The 20,424-nt window shown below is 36.8% G+C and overlaps 1 protein-coding gene across 6 annotated transcripts in view; it reads right to left on the reverse strand.

Moving 5' to 3' along the window:
- BMPR1A (bone morphogenetic protein receptor type 1A) overlaps positions 1-20,424 on the reverse strand; it is a 138,359-nt gene that overhangs the window by 14,948 nt on the left and 102,987 nt on the right. For all 6 annotated transcript variants that reach the window (XM_059053932.2, XM_067025220.1, XM_067025218.1 and 3 more), the window contains 6 exons: positions 19,699-19,917; positions 15,106-15,268; positions 12,419-12,521; positions 5,934-6,030; positions 5,671-5,770; positions 709-853 (listed from right to left, as the gene is read on the reverse strand). In XM_059053932.2, coding sequence (XP_058909915.1) covers positions 709-853; positions 5,671-5,770; positions 5,934-6,030; positions 12,419-12,521; positions 15,106-15,268; positions 19,699-19,765 — 675 coding nt within the window. In that variant the 5' untranslated portion in view covers positions 19,766-19,917. The remainder of the gene's footprint in view (positions 1-708; positions 854-5,670; positions 5,771-5,933; positions 6,031-12,418; positions 12,522-15,105; positions 15,269-19,698; positions 19,918-20,424) is intronic.

Here is a 20,424-nt window from a genome sequence, read left to right on the forward strand (position 1 = left end):
TGTTATCATCGTTGAGATTTTCTATGTAGACAATCATGTCCACTGTCCTTTCCAATTCAATTACAGAATTACCTGATTCAATGAATTTTATAATTAGAGATCAATGTGTTTACTTTAAACAAACCAACTAAACACAGAATTTAAAATCTATCTAGATATCTAGTATTTATTATAAGGGTCCCCTTGACCCCTAAGTCTGAATATTTCTATACATAAAATTCTCTCAGAATTATTTACAACTGGCTTTAACATCATTTTTATGAATTGTTTTTAGGTAATATAGTATTATATTGAGGGAAGTATCCTCTCTATGAAGATGATCTGTGGGAGTAACTTCCTTTTGATTTCAGAATCTGAAATAGTTATAGTTCTCCCAACCAATCAGTTTAACCTTACAGATGCAAGGTATTTTAGACCTGATTCCTCAAGTTGGCTGTTAATAACCTGTGAGTTAATGTTAACACTTACATAGCACTTCATGACCACATTTTCTCTCTTAACCTTGCTTGTGACTCTACCTTACTTGTCTATTAATTTTTTCTTATTTCATATTTCTTATTTTAACTAATTTCATCTTGCATTATAAATAAGGGAAAAAAGTGTGTCTAGTAAAGTCCCCTAACACGTAATTATTATGCAGTCTACCATCATATGACAACACATTCTGTATTAATAAACCACTAATGTTTATATGACATTTCAGCTTACCAATAAGGGTAGTCCAGATCCACTACCAGAACTTTGTGACTGGTCAATAAGGTCTTTTAATGATTCCCCAACTGGAATAAATGCTTCATCCTGTTCCAAGTCACGATTGTAACGGCGTCTGCTTGAGATGCTCTTGCAATAATGTCTTTTAAAAAAGCAGAAAATAATCTGCATTAACATTCTAAAACTATAAAATTCTAAGGTAAGAAAAATTTTGAGGGCTTCCCTGGTGGCGCAGTGGTTGAGAATCCGCCTGCCGATGCAGGGGACACGGGTTCATGCCCCGGTCTGGGAAGATCCCACATGCCGCAGAGCGGCTGGGCCCGTGAGCCATGGCTGCTGAGCCTGCGTGTCCGGAGCCTGTGCTCCGCAACGGGAGAGGCCACAACAGTGAGAGGCCTGCATACCGCAAAAAAAAATAAAATAAAATCTTGAGGTTGTTGACACTATCATCCTTCCTGCATCACCTGGGATCATATCCAAATTAGTCTTATCATAGAAAAATATATCCTCTGTTAAAATAATGTCCAGAAATGGAGTTTATGAGGTAGAGAGCTATATACTATCTTAAAATGGAAAGACGTCCATGGTACATTGGCAAGTGAAAAAAACAGATTAAAAAACAGCATATAAAGTATGATCCTAGCTATAAACATTTTAAAATTACATGTATCTATACCTGTCTAAAAGGATCAGAAATATATCAAGCTGTATATAATAGTTATTGCTGGGAATGTAGGAATATTTACTTTCTACTTTACATATGTATTTCTTCTGAATTTGTAAGCATGTAGTTTTATATCAAAATGAACAATAAATATACTTCCATTTTAAAAAAGTTTATGGAAAAGAAATCAAACAAGTTCTCTTAATTCATTCTAATATTTTCAAAGGCTTTGTAAAAAAATTTCAAATTATGAAATGTTTCAAACATGTAGGAAGGGAGAGATTAATTTATTTGGCACCCATGTGTAAACCATTTAAATTTAATAAATATTGACATGCTATGTTTATTTTAGATATATTTTAAATAAATAAACATTAAAATATTTGTAGCTGAAGCCATTTCCTTCATAATTCCATTTCCCTCATTTACTCCTAAGAGACAAAACACTGTCTTGAAGGTGGTTATACCCTTCCTATTTATATATTTATACCTTTACCATAAAAGTATATACTCATAAACAACATCGTTCCTCTGGACACAAATGGTATATGTTGTATTAATATTTTACATCATGCTTTTAAAAACTCCTTACATATTACATATTTACCCATGTTGATACATGTTAAAAAATCAATAGCTCATTTTTATTGATGTTGAGTGTGTGTCAGGCACTGTTCTATGACTTACTTCATCTTTATTAAACTCCTAAGAGGTAAGTACTATTGTTTCCATTTTACAAAAGAGAAAAGCATAGGGCTTCCCTGGTGGCGCAGTGGTTGAGAATCCGCCTGCCGATGCAGGGGTCACGGGTTCGTGCCCTGGTCCGGGAAGATCCCACATGCCGCGGAGCAACTAAGCCCGTGAGCCATGGCCGCTGAGCCTGCGCGTCCGGAGCCTGTGCTCCGCAACGGGAGAGGCCACAGCAGTGAGAGGCCCGCATACCACAAAAAAAAAAAAAAAAAAAAAAAAAAAAAAAAAGAGAAAAGCATGGCCCAGAGGCTCATCATTTGTCCCAAGTCAGACAGCTGGCTAATTATTCTCCAATACTGAGACAAGACCCTTCTGAGTACTATAACCAAAACCCCATGAATTATGAGGTTTTCAAGTCACATAGCTGGTGGGAACAGATACTATCCCCAGCCTTGTGTGAGCTCTGAATACTGTTTCCTTCAATCTTTTCAGCCATTCTTTCCCAGCCTTAGGTGGTTTTCTCACTTGAACACACCGATCAAGATTCAGCTGAATATTCTATGGGAACGTTTTGAAGATGTCTGGAGTTCTTTCTCCGTGAAACTCTCCTTTCCAGTACTCTGAACCTGTGAACTATAGCTGCTGCTCGCTCCCCAGACTGACTCTCAGCTGTATCTCCTCGATTTGGTGTCTGCTGGGCTACACCTGAGTTCTTCCTGTGTCCCACAGCCAGAAACTCTCTTCGCGGAGTAAGCTGGGCAATCACAAGACTCACCTCATTTGTTTCCTGTTTCTCAGGGATCAGTGCCCTTCACTGGCTGATTGGCAGCTATTAGTATGCGATTGGGGCTTACTGATTACAGGTTTTACTGTAAGACAATCTGCTTGGGCCATTTCACTGGACTTAACAGAGACAGAATACTCAGGTCTTTTTTCTTGGGCTAGATGGATTTTCCCCAAGAACAATCTTCTTTTATGTTATCTAGAGGGAACATGCTTGGTTAGCAGGGTTCTGGAGGGTAGGGGGGCCCACAAATTAGTATGTAAATATTCACTTTACCTCCTTATTTTTATTATAATACCTCACCCTCAATAATGGGATACCATAGCTGAGAACATTTTTGTTCTTTTCAGAGACTACACTTCTAGCCTTCTGTTAGAGAGATGGTGGAAAGTCACATCATTATTCAGAAAAAGAGTAGGGATCTCAACATCTGTGGTACTTGGCATCCAAAATGGCCCACAAAATTTCTTAACTCCTGGTATGCCTGTCCTTGTTTACTTCCCTTCCATACAACAGGGCTGATCTCTGTGACCAACAGAATATGGCAGAAGTGATGGTGTCACTTCTGAGTCTAGATCATAAACAGCACTGCAGCTTCCACCTTGGTCTCCTGGATCACTCACTCTGGGGGGTGCAGTGGGAGCCAGGCTTCATGCTGTGAGGAAGCTCATGCAGGCAGCTCAGTAGCGAGGCTCACATCAGAGGAACTAAGGTCTCCTGCCAACTTGTGAGCCTCGGAAGTGAGCTATCTTGGAAGGGGATCTACCAGCTCCACTCAAGCCTCCAGGTGAACGCAGCCTCTGCTGACATCTGAGCCACCCAGTCAAGTCACTCCTGAAGTCCTGACCCACAGAAACAATGAGAGATAATAACTGCTGTTTCAAGCCACTAAGTTTGGGAGTAATTTCTTAATGCAGTATTGCCCAACTAATACAGCATCTGACTTTCTGAAAACAGACTTTCAAGCAATCCTCTTGGCTTTACTGCCCCCCTCAACTTCACTACCATAGATAACTGCTACTGCCAATTCTTGAGCTTCTTGGGGAGTTTTATAGTATACACTGGTTGCTGTTTGTCTTTCTCATTTTCTAGCCTGGGATTCAGATTTCTTAGGTCTACAAAGTCACTACTCATCCATAAGCTTCACAGGTTCCACAGCTTTTTGCTGTTATCTTGTCTCCTTGTCCTAGTTGGACAAAAAAGTTAAAAACTCTTTATTGCTGTTTTAGTGGGGGGCAACAAAAGTAAGTATGCTCAATCTACTTCTTTATCTAAAAAGTCTATTATCAAACATTTGAATCTTTGCCAGTATAATAGGTAAAAAAAATCTCAGTATGATTCTAATTTATGTTTTTCATATTATGAGTATTCTTGAGTCATCTTTTTATTTTTCTTTTAACAGCCATATGTATTTCTCTTTAGGTAAAACATATGCTCATTTTTGGGGGCCTAATTTCCCACTGAATTGATTTTTTTTCTTTTTGATTTATAGAAGTTCTTTATATTTGAGAAATCAGCTCTCTGTAATATAAGCTGTGGATATTTTTCACTGTTGGTCTGTCTTCTGACCATTTATGGTGGTTTCTACCACATAGTAAAGTTTTATCTTTATGTAGTTGACACCATCAATCTTTTCTTTTCTTTTTTCTTTTTTTTTTTTTTTTTGCGGTACGCAGGCCTCTCACTGTTGTGGCCTCTCCCATTGTGGAGCGCAGGCTCTGGAAGCGCAGGCTCAGCGGCCATGGCTAATGGGCCCAGCCGCTCCGCGGCATGTGGGATCTTCCCAGACCGGGGCACGAACCCGTGTCCCCTGCATCGGCAGGCAGACTCGCAACCACTGCGCCACCAGGGAAGCCCAATCTTTTCTTTTTTAATTTTAAGGTTTTTGTTTTTTGGTTATTTTGCTTGTAAGTTTTGTGTCAGACTCAGATTATTTTTAAAAATTCTTCCAAGGTTTGTTCTAGTACTGTAATCAATTCAGTTTATATATATATATATATATATATATATATATATAGAGAGAGAGAGAGAGAGAGAGAGAGAGAGAGAGAGAGAGAGAGAGAGAGAGAGAGAGAGAGAGAAAGAGAGAGAGAGAGAGAAAGAGAGAGAGAGAGAGAGAGAGAGAGAGAGAGAGAGAAGAGAGAGAGAAAGGGAGAGTGAGCACCCCAATCTGGCTAAAATTTATTTCAGTGTACAGAATTGATTCAACTTCATTTTCTTCCATATAGCTATCCACTCCCAAATCCATTTACTGAATAAGCCAACTTTTCCTCAGTGATCTGAAATGTTACCTTTATCATATACTAACTTTCTTTATATACTTGGGTCTACTTATGGGTCTAGTAACCAATTCCATTGATCTCTCTGTTTATTCATATGCCAGTAAGATAATATTTTATTATTGAAGTTTATGCCCTCCTCTTATTGCTCTTCTGGCAACTGTCTTTTGAAATCATGACTAAATGCAAACAATTCTGAACTACCAAATAACTAAAGAATGATAATACATACAGTTGATTTCTTGGGACAGGTTTTTAAATTTAGACATAAGAAAGTTCAATATTCTATAAATAAGAATATCTTAAGTACTCATGAACATAACAAGAAGTATAATGTAGTGTCCAATTAATTGATTAGTAGTAAGGTCCTCTGTTCCCTTAAGAAAACTATAATATAGTTAATTAAAGGAGATAACCAGAAAATACAAGTTAATGGTTCCTGAAATACATTCAGTGTCAATGGTTTCTGCCTACTGGCTTTAAGAACAACTGTTTATATCTAATATTCAACAAAATATTTTGCATCAAAATAATTATCTTACTTGTAACAAAAGCAGCTGGAGAAGATGATCATAGCAATTATGCAGACAGCCATAGAAATGAGCAAAGCCAGCCATCGAATGCTGCCATCGAAAAATGGACCTGATAATGGAAGTAAACAATGAAAAAGACATATTACCTTTCGATTGCACCTTAAAAGGAAAAAATAACTTGTAGTGTTGAACTCTAGAAAGCTTGCTTATTGTTAAAACCAGAGAAAATATTTTACTGAGAATCATGATTGCACTTTTCTCTGCTAACCTACCTATAACAACAGGGGGCAGTGTAGGTTGCAAATACTGGTTACATAAGTTGGTCCGACAACATTCTATTGTCCGGCGTAGCTGGGCTTTTGGTGAATCCTAAAGGAAGAAAATTAGAAATAATTTGATACACGAAACTGATAATTTTAAAAATATTCATAAAATACAGTTTCTAATTCAGTGAGTGAAAAGGACCTGCTAAGTTTGTGTGAAAGTGATTATTGAAAAATTTAAATCTATCGTGAAATAGTGTTGTAAAGACTCTAAAATGTTTTTTCTTAAGGAGAATGTATGTATGTGCATGGTGTGTTAGAACACTAGACTATAACTTAATTACAGATAAACAAAAGTTTATATATATTTTTCACCCAAAATTTGGCATATCTTAAGATATGACTATTCATTTGTTTTTAGTAAAAAAGTATTTAAAATCATGAGATCTTTTCCTAAAAAACATGGGTAATACATTTTATTACAGTGATAAACTAGCAGGGTAAATATGATCTCATAGTAGTACTGAGACTTAGTTGGATGAGACTTAAGATCTGACTAGAAAGTGGAGCGTGTCCTAGGCCAAAGAAATGACAGGTTAGAAAAGGTAGTCAAGTAGGCAGAAGATACAGTTGATTCTGCCTATAACAACTATGTTGAAACTAATGAACCTGGTATGGAAGCAAGTTGAAGTGTACGTGATGAGGATAAGGGCAAAATATAGAAACAATACTTCTGAGAGTTTTTGGGAGACCACCAACCAGGTATGTGTCCCTAACAGATCAGAAAATGAGCACAGGGAAAGACTGTAGTCATGGGAACAGATACCAAAAATTATATGTGAAGTTTTATTTGATTAAAAGTATAGTATTTGAGAAGTTCTTAACTTAAATGCTGACATTTCAGCACTACCTGGAGGAAGTGCCATTCCAAACCAAAACAGTAACAGAAAGGAACTGTCTGTCATCATAGAAGTAGCAAGAATATAAGCAGACATCAACCTTCTTCTTCTTAAATATCAGATGGGCAGAAAAGAGAAACCCCGGTATAATCAGGTATTCCTTTAAAAATGTGAAAATGAGATTCCACAGGGTAATCTATATGGGATTCTATAAGGGACTTGAGATTATATAAGATAAGATGGGTCAAGAGTACTTGGAAACCTCCAAAAGCACAAGTTTTACATTTTAACTGAATTTTAAACTTTCTAACAATTTTTTTTTTTTACTTTTAAATGATCATAAAAAGAAAAAGAGAGACATGTCAGAAGTTACACAGGTGACTCTGAAAAAAATATCCCAGATCTAGAGAAAACTTACATGAAGGATGGAATGAAGAGTATACAACTAAAGATGAATAAAAGAAGCGTGAAGCATCCAAGAATAGTCCCAGTATGGCTAAAGTTCAAAATGAGCTCAGCCTTGCAGGACAGAAAATGTAAAGAAAAATCAGGAAGGGGTTTTTGGCAGTGCTAGAAGAAAGACCACCAAGCAATGGATGTAGTATTGCTGACAAAATACCAGGTAATGGAGGACAAAGAAAATGAACACTTCCTTAACTCTTGTTTTGTTTCAGTCTTCTCTATCAAGGATGATTACAGGAATGAAGAAGGCAGACCAAACGTTAGTAGTGGGATTGGTATCCCAGAAGTATGCAGAGACCCTACAATGTTTCTGTGTTCTGTCTGAATTCCCATCTTCTCAACTAGGTGAATTACATCACAGGAAGTTGAGAGCACTTGGGAAAAGGCTGAAAGCGGTATGATTTAAAGATTTTAGAAACGAGGAGTGCTGTAAACTAGATAGCTAAATGTTACATTACTTTTAAAAGGGAAAGAAAGACTTTGCCAACAACAGATTGGGGGCAGCACAGTATTATGGAAACAAGGGTTTGGGAATCAAATAGCTTAAATCATAGCTTTACCATTTATTAACTTTGTGACCCTGAGCAATGAACTTACTTCTCTCTGGGCTTTAGTTTCCTCTGCTATAAGACGGAGGATAAAAAATACCTGCCTTATAGGGTAACTGGGAGAAAATGAGGTAAAATATACCAAGCACTTAGCATATTAAATGCAAATAGTAAATGTTAAATAAATTATTCTTCTTCCTCTAGTGAATGTGACACAGATCCCAGTTGACATTCTAGAATAAGTCACAAATGCTTCTAATCTCCTGGAAGACTCAATGTGGCTTCACTGAGAACAAGCAACATGAAACTCACATCTTTCTTATGTAGGTTAACTATATATCTGGGTAGGCAAAAGTTACGTATGTCTAGATTATGAAGTTGGGTGACACAACCTTTCCGGTTCCTGCACTCCCCACTCCCATGCTCCACCCAAGTCCATTTGTACCTCTGGATTTAGGTGGGCAATAAAAATCCTTGTGCAGAAAAAACTCATTTGGCATTCACAAAATAAGAGATTCTAACTTATTTAGTGAGCTTGAATGGGGGGTTGCAGGTGAGGGGGAGTGGTACACAAAAAAGGAACTGAAACCAAATTACAAGAAATGGCAGTGCGGTTTCTGAGAAATAATTCATCCTACTGGAAGAAACAGAATAAGCCAGATTTACCTACAGAGACTGGATTGTGTGAGGGAAAATCAAGGTCTGGGTGAGGCATGGTGATTATCACTTGAACTTGTTTTGATTCAAACCTGACAGTATGTGAAAGCACTGGGAGGAAAAAGCTTAGGTAAAAGTAGCAGAGCTGTTCTGCTCAGGTTAGGCGCCAGGTAAATTAAGAGTGAGATATAGCAAGATACACAGAAAGTGAGATAAGTGGTGGTCAGCATGTTTCTTCTGTGTAACCCCTAAATGAATTCGGAAAAACAATGTATCCCCTCAAATGTTTTTAGACTGACACCTAAAATTTTTCATCATAAATAGTTGCAAAGAATGTATTGATAATTCCTTGCATATTGCACGTGATATTTTAAAATAAAATTAAAATAACTCAAATCTGTTCAGTAGAATCTAAATAATATAGCAATTCAATACCCATTATCATTATTTAAAAAAATAAATGGTCAAAATGCTTCTTTAACAATTGAAAATTTTATAGTGTTCCTTTTGTTCCTTGAGCTCCTATTCCATTTCCACATTTTCCACAATAATTATGTCCTAATGTTCACGGAGAGGGCGAAGGGTAAGCTGGGCTGAAGTGAGAGGGTGGCATGGACATATACACACTACCAAATGTAAAACAGATAGCTAGTGGGAAGCAGCCGCATAGCACAGGGAGATCAGCTCAGTGCTTTGTGACCACCTAGAGGGGTGGGATAGGGAGGGTGGGAGGGAGACGCAAGAGGGAGGAGATATGGGGATATATGTATAACTGATTCACTTTGTTACAAAGCAGAAATTAACACAACATTGTAAATCAATTATACTCCAATAAAGATGTTAAAAAAATTGTCCTAATGTAATATGTATCTTGATAAATAATTCTCCACATGAAAAATAAACATATATAATCTATTTTATTTCCTGTGATAGTATGTCTTTAAGTCTTAAAAAATTATTTTGGTTTGACTTATCATCACAATTATTATTAGTATTAAATTAATCAAAACTGTATATATATTATAATCTTTATTAAAATACTAATATAAAAAGAAAATTTTATTGGAGAGGTATGAGATGAATGACACTTTTAAAAAAACTACCTCATAAATTCATGGATAATTACTTATTGCTAGAAAGAGAAAGTTTGGCATTAACTTTAATCCTATTTTTATCTTTTCTTTATTTGGGGTCAGTACTAAGATTCTTTGTTCACATAAACAAAAAGATGATAACGGAAGGAACTAGTTTATACCATTGTCCCATAATTCTTTAGAGACCTTCCAATCGTATGCTAAAACTCCTATAATGATCCTATTAGGAAAAATTATTTTACATGATCTAGCAAATTGGTTGAAAGCAAAAAATGAAAAACTACCAGATACACAAATATATCTGCTATCCCCAAGTTCCCCACACTGATACCTAGATTTCTAATTATAACACTGTTTGGAAACTTGAGTATTTACATTCCAGGCCACTAATCTGGAAACTGTGACAAGGCTGATTGTGAAAAGGAAGGAAGGAAAAGAGAAATTGCTTAAGAAGCTCTGGTCTCAGGCAGATCAATATTAAGCAATAGGACCTGTGGAAGTTCATGATAGGTAAACCGATCCCCTTAAAACTATCTATGTGCCTATGCGATCCTTGTGTAATTAGTCTGTGTGCACCCAGGTATATACGTAACCCAGTTTAAAGCCTGCTTGGTTACATCATCAATATGGTAAAAGCTAATATTTACTAAGTCCTTACTATGTGCCAGTTGTGCTAAACTCTTTGCATATATGCTACCTCTCATTTGACCCTTACAAGAACTCCTTTGCTGGGGGTTCCCTGGTGGCGCAGTGGTTGAGAGTCCGCCTGCCGATGCAGGGGACACGGGTTCGTGCCCTGGTCCGGGAAGATCCCACATGCCGCAGAGCGGTTGGGTCCGTGAGCCATGGCTGCCGAGCCTGCACGTCCGGAGCCTGTGCTCCGCTACGGGAAAGGTCACAACAGTGAGAGGCCCGCGTACCACGGGGTGGTGGGGGGAAGAACTCCTTTGCTGATGAGAAAACAAGAGAGTAAAGCTCCCTGCTCAAAGTTCCACAGCTAGCAAGAGGCAGCATGTCCATCTGAACACAGATTGTCAAGCTGAACAACTAAATTACGTTGATAAATTCATTTGGGACACATCTAGTTGAGGGGGCCTGCGAGACACTGGTTACTACTGTCCAGCTCAGTGCTTTAACCACAGAGAGGTCTTTCTTCAACATTTTAAACTGATTAAACAGTGTACTGTAGTGTGGTTGATAAATATACAAATAGCATAAAACTGGAAAAGACAAATCTGCATCCCCCAAATCCTGACAAATTAGAGCAAAGGATTAATTTTAATACAATGAAATTTAACTTAGACAAGTATGTGACAGTTGTGTAACAAAACTCATTCCATTCCGACCTACTTGTTTGTGTCAAGAAACCAACAGCACCAATAAAGAATGGAAGAGATAAGGATGAGCAGTAGCATGAGTGAAAGACATGGGGATTTCAGCCGACAGAAAACTCCATATATTTCAAGAATATGGTATGACAATCAAACCTCTAACATGAGATTTGGCTGCATTTAGGAAAAGGGAAAGAGTTACTAATTCTTGGTTTTTTTTTTTCTTCTTTTTTTCTGGCCAAACCACAGTCAATTCTGCATCTTACACTGAGAAACTGAAGAGTGAGTAACTCTAAAGCTGATGATGATAAGGAGCAGTTGAAGTCATTCTGAACAATTATTTTCATTGGGCAAAGACTATAGGGTATGGGGAGTAAAGCGGTACACAAAAAAATTTCTTCACATAGTAAAGGGCTACCATATTAAAAAGGGATTCAATTTGTTCTCTATGGTCCAAGGAAGTACAAAGGAAGAGAGACTTGCAGTCATTCAGAGGAAAAGCTTTCTAAGGATAAGGTCAGGTCATTACTACAGATGAAAAAGGTGGGCTTGGGAGGTAATGAGCCCCTGTCACTAGAGGTGTAGCAAACAGAAAATAGATAGGATGCAATATGTGCGAGCGTGTATGTATGTGTGTGTGTGTGTGTGTGCTCGCGTGCGTGCATGTCTGGTTTCTATCAATCCTGAGAATTTCTCATTAATTGGAATAATTTTCTAAAATAGCTGAGGCTTAAATTTCTTAACAAACAGCTCTCTCTGGAGCTGTTTTCAAAAACATTGGAAGGATCCCCTGGGGTAAAATTACTATACAGGATTTTGAAGAAATTAGGTTTATAACCCAAAGCCATCAATATGTTCATAAACTATTACTGATCCTCTGATTCCTTTGCTGTGCTGTTAAAGTAACTCCAATGAGATCTCCTTACAAGGACTTAAGGTCTCTAAGTTGTCTCAGAGAGATATAAAGGTTATTTACCTGTCACCTTAAAGTCTTTCCAGTCAATTTTATAATCCAGAAATAAGTGTGACAGTATCATTTTTTACAGGCTTGACAATTTAAAAAAAGATGATTTAAAACTTTTTTTTTTTTTTTTTTTTTTTTTTTTTTTTTTTGTGGTATGCGGGCCTCACTGTTGTGGCCTCTCCCGTTGCGGAGCACAGGCTCCGGACGCGCAGGCCCAGCGGCCATGGCTCACAGGCCCAGCCGCTCCGCGGCATGTGGGATCTTCCCAGACCGGGGCACGAACCCGTGTCCCCTGCATCGGCAGGCGGATTCTCAACCACTGCGCCACCAGGGAAGCCCTAAAACTTTTTTTTTAAGTAAAATAATCTGTAATTTCAATTGGCACAATCATATAACCTGAAGCAAGAGCTAAGCTTCCTCCAATATATTTGCTTCCAGAACACACAGCCATGTGCAGACCAGGCACACTTCTCCTTGGGGAATCAACGCTTTTCCTGCGGCCCCTCCCTTTATTTCATAGGCCTCAAATTAGGTCTTACCTTGCACTGAAAATCAGATCCTTCATATTTCATACACCCTGAAGCCAATGTGGTTTCTCCCTGGTCATCTTCTTCTATGATGGCAAAGCAATGCCCATTAGTTCTAAAAGAAAGCCAAAAAACCAAAAACCAACTTCACATCGGAAAGTACTAATTAAATCTCAGTATGAATGTGACCAGTTACTGATGGCTTTTAGTTCTGAATTAGATTTACATTCACATTTGACTTACTGGCAAAACCGTATGCGTTTTAAGGCAAATGAAAATTGTCACATCTGAACTAAAACATAAAGGTCTAATAAAAATTCTGTGTCAGGTAGAAAAGGATTTTCTATTAAACAAGTCCCACCAAATATGAAATACTATGTAACTTCTCTTTGCTAATCATAGTCATGTGATCACAGAAAGATGATTTATACAACTTTATAAAGTAAATAATCTTAACATTTAAAATATACTTAAAAATAACTTTGTCTCTTTTCATCCATAAGATTTTCAGTATTCCCATACTGTACACAATAATAAATAAAAATAAACTTTCCTGTGAAACATAAAAATAGATTCAATGACAAAGAAAAGTATATTTGGGAAGACCAGACTGACTAAGATCCTGAGAGGCACTTTTTATTTAACATGATAGGAAAAAAGGGAGAACTTTTGAATAGATGAATTTTCAAGAAATTTATATAAATGTATTTGTATTTAATAAAATGTTATTGGGACTTCCCTGCTGGTGCAGTGGTTAAGAATCCGCCTGCCAATGCAGGGGACATGGGTTCAAACCCTGGTCCAGGAAGATCCCACATGCCGCAGAGCAACTAAGCCCGTGTGCCACAACTACTGAGCCTGCGCTCTAAAGACTGCGAGCCACAACTACTGAAGCCCGCGTGTCTAGAGCCCATGCTCCGCAACAAGTGAAACTACTGCAGTGAGAAACCTGTGCACCACAACAAAGAGTAGCCCCTGCTCGCCACAACTAGAGAAAGCCTACACGCAGCAACGAAGACCCAATGCAACCATAAATAAATAAATAAAAATAAAACAAAATAAAAAACTGGAAAACCCCAGAGGGGAGTATCTTTTTTTAAAAAGTTATCATTTTAGTACTAGTATGCCAAAATTTTCTCCTAATATATTCATTAGGCTTTCATGGGTAGGAAGAAACATCTAAAAGATTTTTTTGTGTCCCTCCTCACTGTTCATATCAGTAAGTATACTGCTTACAGTTAAAAGAATACTGCAGAATTATTCATTTTCTGAAATGAGAAGATGTTTAGTGTGAGGTGAAATTCTGTTAAAATTGATTCCCAGTTTTACTCTGGGTTACTAAGCCTCTAACAAATAGCCCACACAGATCAAGCAAGAACTACAGACAAGAAGTCTGGCAAGAAGCCTCTTGGTGACACAGGGAACACTCCCCTAAAAACAGATCACCCAGTCTGTCACAGTAAAGTCAACCACCACCAGCACAAACAACAAACCTAAGACATGGTGAACCATCATATAATTTCAGTGTTTTATATGTATATTTTTTGGCTTTATATCTGGTCATATTCAAAGAGCATAAAATTATTAGGAAAGTGCAAAACAAATCAATAATTATTGATTATTACACCTTTATAACAGGGAGACAACTGACTGATGAGATTGAGTCGTTCAGGGAATTTTTTTGGCTAGTAAGTCAATTCTCCAATGTCCCCCAAGAATACGGAATAGAATTACATGATCATATGATCATGTAATTAGTTAACATGAAATTAAGTAGAAAAATTAAAGCAGTTATATAAATCAGATTTGGATTTGGGAGTTCACTTATAAGAAAATAACACAAAATTAATTAAATATCACAATATCATTCTTATAGAACTGCAAAATATCTCAACCTATTTATTTATTTATTTAATAGGAAGGGTTTTTTTTTAAAAAAAACCCTTTATTTATTTATTTATTTATTTATGGCTGCATTGGGTCTTTGTTGCTGTGCGCGGGCTTGCTCTAGTTGTGGCGAGTGGGGGATACTCTTCATTGCGGTGCGCAGGCTTCTCATTACGGTGGCTTCTCTTGTTGTGGAGCATGGGCTCTAGGCACACGGGCTTCAGTAGTTGTGGCACGTGGTCTCAGTAGTTGTGGCTCAGGGGCTCTAGAGAACAGGCTCAGTAGTTGTGGCACACGGGCTTAGCTGCTCCGTGGCATGTGGGATCTTCCCGGACCAGGGCTCGAACCTGAGTCCCCTGCATTGGCAGGCGGATTCTCAACCACTGCACCACCAGGGAAGCCCCTATTTCAACCGATTTAGAATTACAAGGTTTTAGGTGAATTTTCAAGGTTTCTTTCTGGTAATCTCTAAGTTTTCTACAATGAATATCAATCACTTTATGATAAAAAGATCACTAAATAAACCCAAAATGCTAGACAAATACCAGATGCCTTTTAACTCTTTAAAACCTATATTACAATGTTACTCTAAGGAAATAACCATCAATCACTTAATAGTAATAAATGTTCCTATATAAAAAACAAGAAGCTTTTGGCTCTTTGGAAAAACCATATAAAGTTAAAGAAAAAAAATTCAGACAAAGTAAACAATTTTAAAATAGCACTAAGTGCAACCCTATTCTCCTAACTTTAAGAAGAACTGCAAAAAAAAAAAAAAAAAAAGAAGAAGAAGAACTGCATAAAATACTTACATGCATGTGTTATTAATAGCATCATCTGGGCAGTGTCCTGAGCAATAGCACTTTAAAAAAGGCAAGGTATCCTCTGGTGCTAAGGTTACTCCATTTTCTAACTTTTTCTGGTCGGAGTCTGATTTCATCCCAGTACCATGGAGCATACTGTCTAGATTCTGCCCTGTATTAAAACATGAAGTTGTAAATAAACCATTCTGAAAAGCTAATTCTTTTATTCCAATTTTCAGTGAGAAGTTTCTAAGCTTTCTTATTGTATTAATTGCAGCTAATCTGTATTTTAATTAAAAATAAATTTCATTCATATGATTAACATTTATTAACAGCTTAAAATGCATAGAAAAACTATCCCAGGTATTGTGGGATATATGGAGATGATTATGTCACAATTTTTGCACTAGTGAAAGACAAACAAGAGTGGCACAAGGTAGACTATGGTCATAACTTGTTAAGAAAGGTACAAAATGGAAAGCAGTTTCAGAGAAGAGCGAGATTATTTCCAATCTTTAAAAAATAAGTATAGCTGATTCACTTTGTTATACAGCAGAAATAACACACCAGTGTAAAGCAGTTATACTCCAATAAGGAGGTTTAAAAAAAAAAAGACAAATTACAGTTCTTTTTTTAGACTCTGGTTCAAAACTTGTGACTAGTTTAAAAAAAGTAAAGTCCTTTATTTGTACCTCTATGTGGAAGTGAAATTACTAAGCATCTTGCTCTGGATTTTAATTGCTTAAGTAAGGGAATTGTGAGAGCATGGGGACTAATCATATTATCTGGTACCTTTTATCTCAAAGTCATTGGTTCAAATCCAGACTATGCTGCCAGAAAATGAAGGTTACTGTAGGGCAGTAGTTAGCGCATGGAAACAGAACTGTGTTCTTGCATTAGAGTCTCGTAGCCTTAAATGACAGATACTGTCATATTTGGTACTGATTCTTTCAGGCTGAAAGCAGAACAGAACTAAAACAACGTTTTAGTTATTCCTTTCTCCCTCTGAATCAGCTAGGTTACTCCTTGTAGAGTTGATCTTCATGGAATGAAATGTACAGCTAAAACAGTATAAAATATTAAGAGAACTGTGTATGTATTTCATTATAGACGTTAAATAAGTGGTTCAAGGCATAATGTGAACTTGACTTAAAATTTAGCCATACTGGTGAGATGAATTGAAAAAACAAAAAGTAACACATACACACACACTGATAACAGGAAAAGTATGTGCTGCTAAATAAATTTTAGTGATTCCATGCTATAAATTTCAATAATGTTCACTTAATCCTCTAAATTGCTACAAAATGTAGACTTCATTTATGTTAAGAACATCAACAACAAAAAAAGGGGTGGAGAAGAGTTTCAGGAAGGGAAGAAATCCACTGGGTTAGAAAGGAGGAAATCTAGATTCTGGTCTATGTTCCTCCACCGTTTATCTAGTTGGATGATCATGGACAAGCCATGTCATTTCAAGCCTCATTTACTCAATAAGACCATAGGACTAAAGCATATCTGAGGTCTCTTAACCAGTTTTAAAATCCTATTACAACAACAGAAGGAAGCATCAATTTAACTATGGAGACCAAATGACAAATAATATATACACGCAATTAGTTTTTCAAAAATCTAATGATACACAGAAAAACCAGTATAGTGTGGCAGAAATAACACTGAAATAACAGTGAGAAGTCAAGGGTTCAAGTCTTGAATATCTCCATTGGTATTTAGTCTCTGAACCTCAGGTCTCTATCTATAAAAAACGATGATAATAATTTCTGCCCAGTTCAAGAGATTACATATAGATCAAATGAATGTATAATAAAGGGTTTAAATATAAAAGTGTATAAATGAAGATATTACTAATAACAAAGATCATACTAAAAGATCACCAATACCTGGAAAATTCAAAGTTACAGATGGTTAATACACATAACTTCCTAGAACACTGTTTGAATTCAAGAGATAGAAATATTTTAATTGTAATAATTTGCATCTGAGGCTTATATTATCTCAAGTATTAATTAACAAAACACTGATTAGAGGCTAACTATGTGCAGGCAAGTTACTGAATGTTGGAAACTGATGTGGTCCTTAAGAAACTTGGAAGGAGACAAAGGTGTATGTGTGTGGAGGGGATAAGCACATAAATAAACACAATTCAAAGAGTGATATAATACAAAGGTGCTATGTAAACAAAGGAAGGAGCCAATAACACAAACTCATCCTAGGGCATCAAAAGCAAAGAAACCTGAGCTATACCTTAAAGTTGTAAAATTTCACTAAGTAGAGGCATGGATACAAAGAAAAATAGCTAGCAACAGCCTCTCTGTACTCTCTCCCTAGATGACAGCACTTATTCCCATGGTTTAAATAAATCTTTTCATTGACGGTTCCTAGATTTATCCCTTCAGCCTTGACTTGCTTAAGTAACTCAAAACTAACTCGTCTAAAATGGAATGCTTGACTTTTCTCCTCAAACCTGGTTCTCCCCAGGTCTTTGGCTCACCCTCCAAGATATATCTCACTTTTTCTCATTTTGGTCTAGTTCCTGCTATTACCTGGGCCCATCATATCATGTCACTTCCAAGATAAGACACTGATCTCCCTACTTCTGTTCTTGCCCCCTCCAACCCATTTCCCACATAGCAGCCAGAATTATCTTATAAATCTGATCCTGTCATTCTCCTCTTAAAACCAATTAATGGCTTCATATACACTCAGAATAAAATCCAACCTCCTTCACCATGCCTACTGAAGTCCCGCAGGATTTGGACCCTGTGGACCTCTCTCTCCATCATTCCCAAATATACAGCCCTGTGTCAGTTCCTAGAACACGCCAATCTCTTTCTACACACAAGTCCTGTGTTTACAAAGCATAAAATTATGAGTCCTGGTATGAGCTGGAGCTATAGGTTACATATATAACGCCACTCTAGCAATCCATAGTAATCTCTAAGAAATAACTTTTTTTTTTTTTTGGCTGCTCTTCGCGGCATGTGGAACTTCCCAACCAAAGACTGAACCCATGCCCCCTGCAGTAGAAGCAGGGAGTCTTAACCACTGGGCAAGTTTGAAATACCATTTTTTCTACATTGGTTTTGTTCTTTTCCTTAAAAGCAAATATTTTTATCTTATTATTTGAAGGGAACTATCAAACTAATCTTCGAAAGGAAATGTAACAAATTTTGCTTATATTTCAGAGAAATATAATGCTTACTAAGATTTTTCACTTATGCCTGATAACTAATTACCAATTTATTTCATCTGACAAAAGTTTATTGGGACTTCCCAGGCGGTCAGGTGGTTAAGACTCTGTGCTTCCACTGCAGGGGGCACAGGTTCGATCCTTGGTCGAGGAACTAGGATCCCACATGCTGTGCAGTGTGAGCAAAAAAAAAAAAAAAAAGTTTATTATATAACAACTTAGGATGGGGAATGAGAATTTTGTATCATATTGCCTCTGTGTGATCTATATAGATTAAGAAAATTTTAATACTAAATACTGATTACCTGGGAGTAAGGTAGCAAATACAAATGTTACTATTAATTTAACTCATCTTCAAAACTATGACAGCTTTGGTTGATACTGATCAACAAGGCATGTAACAAAAGACGTTAAAATAAAGATGTTTTATTAAATAATGTGGTGTTTCACACAAAAAAGTAGCTTTTGCAAGAGTGCTTTTATATTCTCAGCATGGACTACATAAGGGTACTAAACCTAAGACAAAATACAAAGAAGCTACAGATTTCATTATTATGTTCACTCAAATGAAAAGATTTATGCTGTTAATCATAATTCTTATTAGCAGATTTTAATCATCACTGTGAACAAAACATTATGAAGAACAATCTGTGAAGATATAAACTTAAGAGAACGGAGATGTTCAGTAAGTTCTATATAAAATCATTTTGCCAAATACCATTATCTCTTCAGTTTGAAACACTGTCCTAATTAAACCATACAGGGAAAAGCTCATATGCAAATATATAGCCCACCTGATCCTAAGAGTCATCAAAATAACTTCCTGTTTGGGAGTTCTAAGCTGTGAATGCACAGTGTAAAATTACAAAATTAGTCATAAGTAAAACTTTGAGTACTCTGAAGAAATTTCAATATTTGGCACACAGAAATTCCATTTATGTTTCTCAACTCTTTTAACAACAATAAAATGTTTTTTAAAAATTGACATTTATTCCTTATTGTATTTTAAACGGGAGAGGAATTTTAAAACTAAGTCTTGAGTACCTATTACCCTTAGGCACTAGGTCACCTACTTTATTTTATATTTTATCTCATTTAATCCTCATAAGACCTGGTATTGTACATCATAATGCCTATGTTACAGATAATGCACAAAGTTCAAAGAGGATGAGATTTTATACAAACTTGAAAATGTTTCTATCATAGTCAAGTTCAAAAATTATTTGGCATGTGTTTGTTCTTTGCCTCTATACTTAAAAGCTATTGGCATACTGGGCCTAATTGTTCAAAATGGGTCATGAGTTGAAAGAGCAGTCCTAAGAATGAGTGTTTTTTATATACAGAAATAAATTACTAATAAAGAGATAAGATTGCTAAAATGAACACTGATTTACCTTGAACTTGAGAAATGATGAACAGATAGGCTCCCAATAATCTGATGTAAATATACCGCTGAGTCATTGTTCAATTTTAACGGTCCCTGTACACTGTCACCTTTAATAACTAGTCTTGTTATGTCACTAATTTAAAAGACTTTCATTCAATGAGATTTTCTTGTAAAAGGTCTCAATCACTTGACAATGACTCCAACTTCCACTGCTTTCTCCTGACTCCTGAAAGATAAAAATATTAAGAAGTAAATGAATATAACTGAATTCTGGAAACTTTTCAAAAACTAGAAGAGGAAAAACAAATGCCCAAACATACCGTTGAACAATGAAATACATTTTTAAAGATTAATGCTATCGTTGTTCAAAAAAAAAAAGGCACTGTAATTTAAAAGCTTAAACAGGGCTTCCCTGGTGGCACAGTGGTTAAGAATCTGCCTGCTCATGCAGGGTACACGGGTTCGGGCCCTGGTCCGGGAAGATCCCACATGCCGCGGAGCAACTAAGCCCGTGTGCTACAACTACTGAGCCCACGTGCCACAACTACTGAAGCCTACGTGCCTAGAGCCCGTGCTCTGAAACAAGAGAAGCCACTGCAATGAGAAGCCCGCGTACCGCAAGGAAGAGTAGCCCCCATGTGCAGCAACTAGAGAATGCCCCCGTGCAGCAACGAAGACGCAACGCAGCCAAAAATAAATAAATAAAATTTTTGAAAAAGCTTAAACAATTTAT

Source organism: Kogia breviceps, chromosome 2, assembly GCF_026419965.1.
Source record: "Kogia breviceps isolate mKogBre1 chromosome 2, mKogBre1 haplotype 1, whole genome shotgun sequence".
NCBI lineage: Eukaryota > Metazoa > Chordata > Mammalia > Artiodactyla > Physeteridae > Kogia > Kogia breviceps.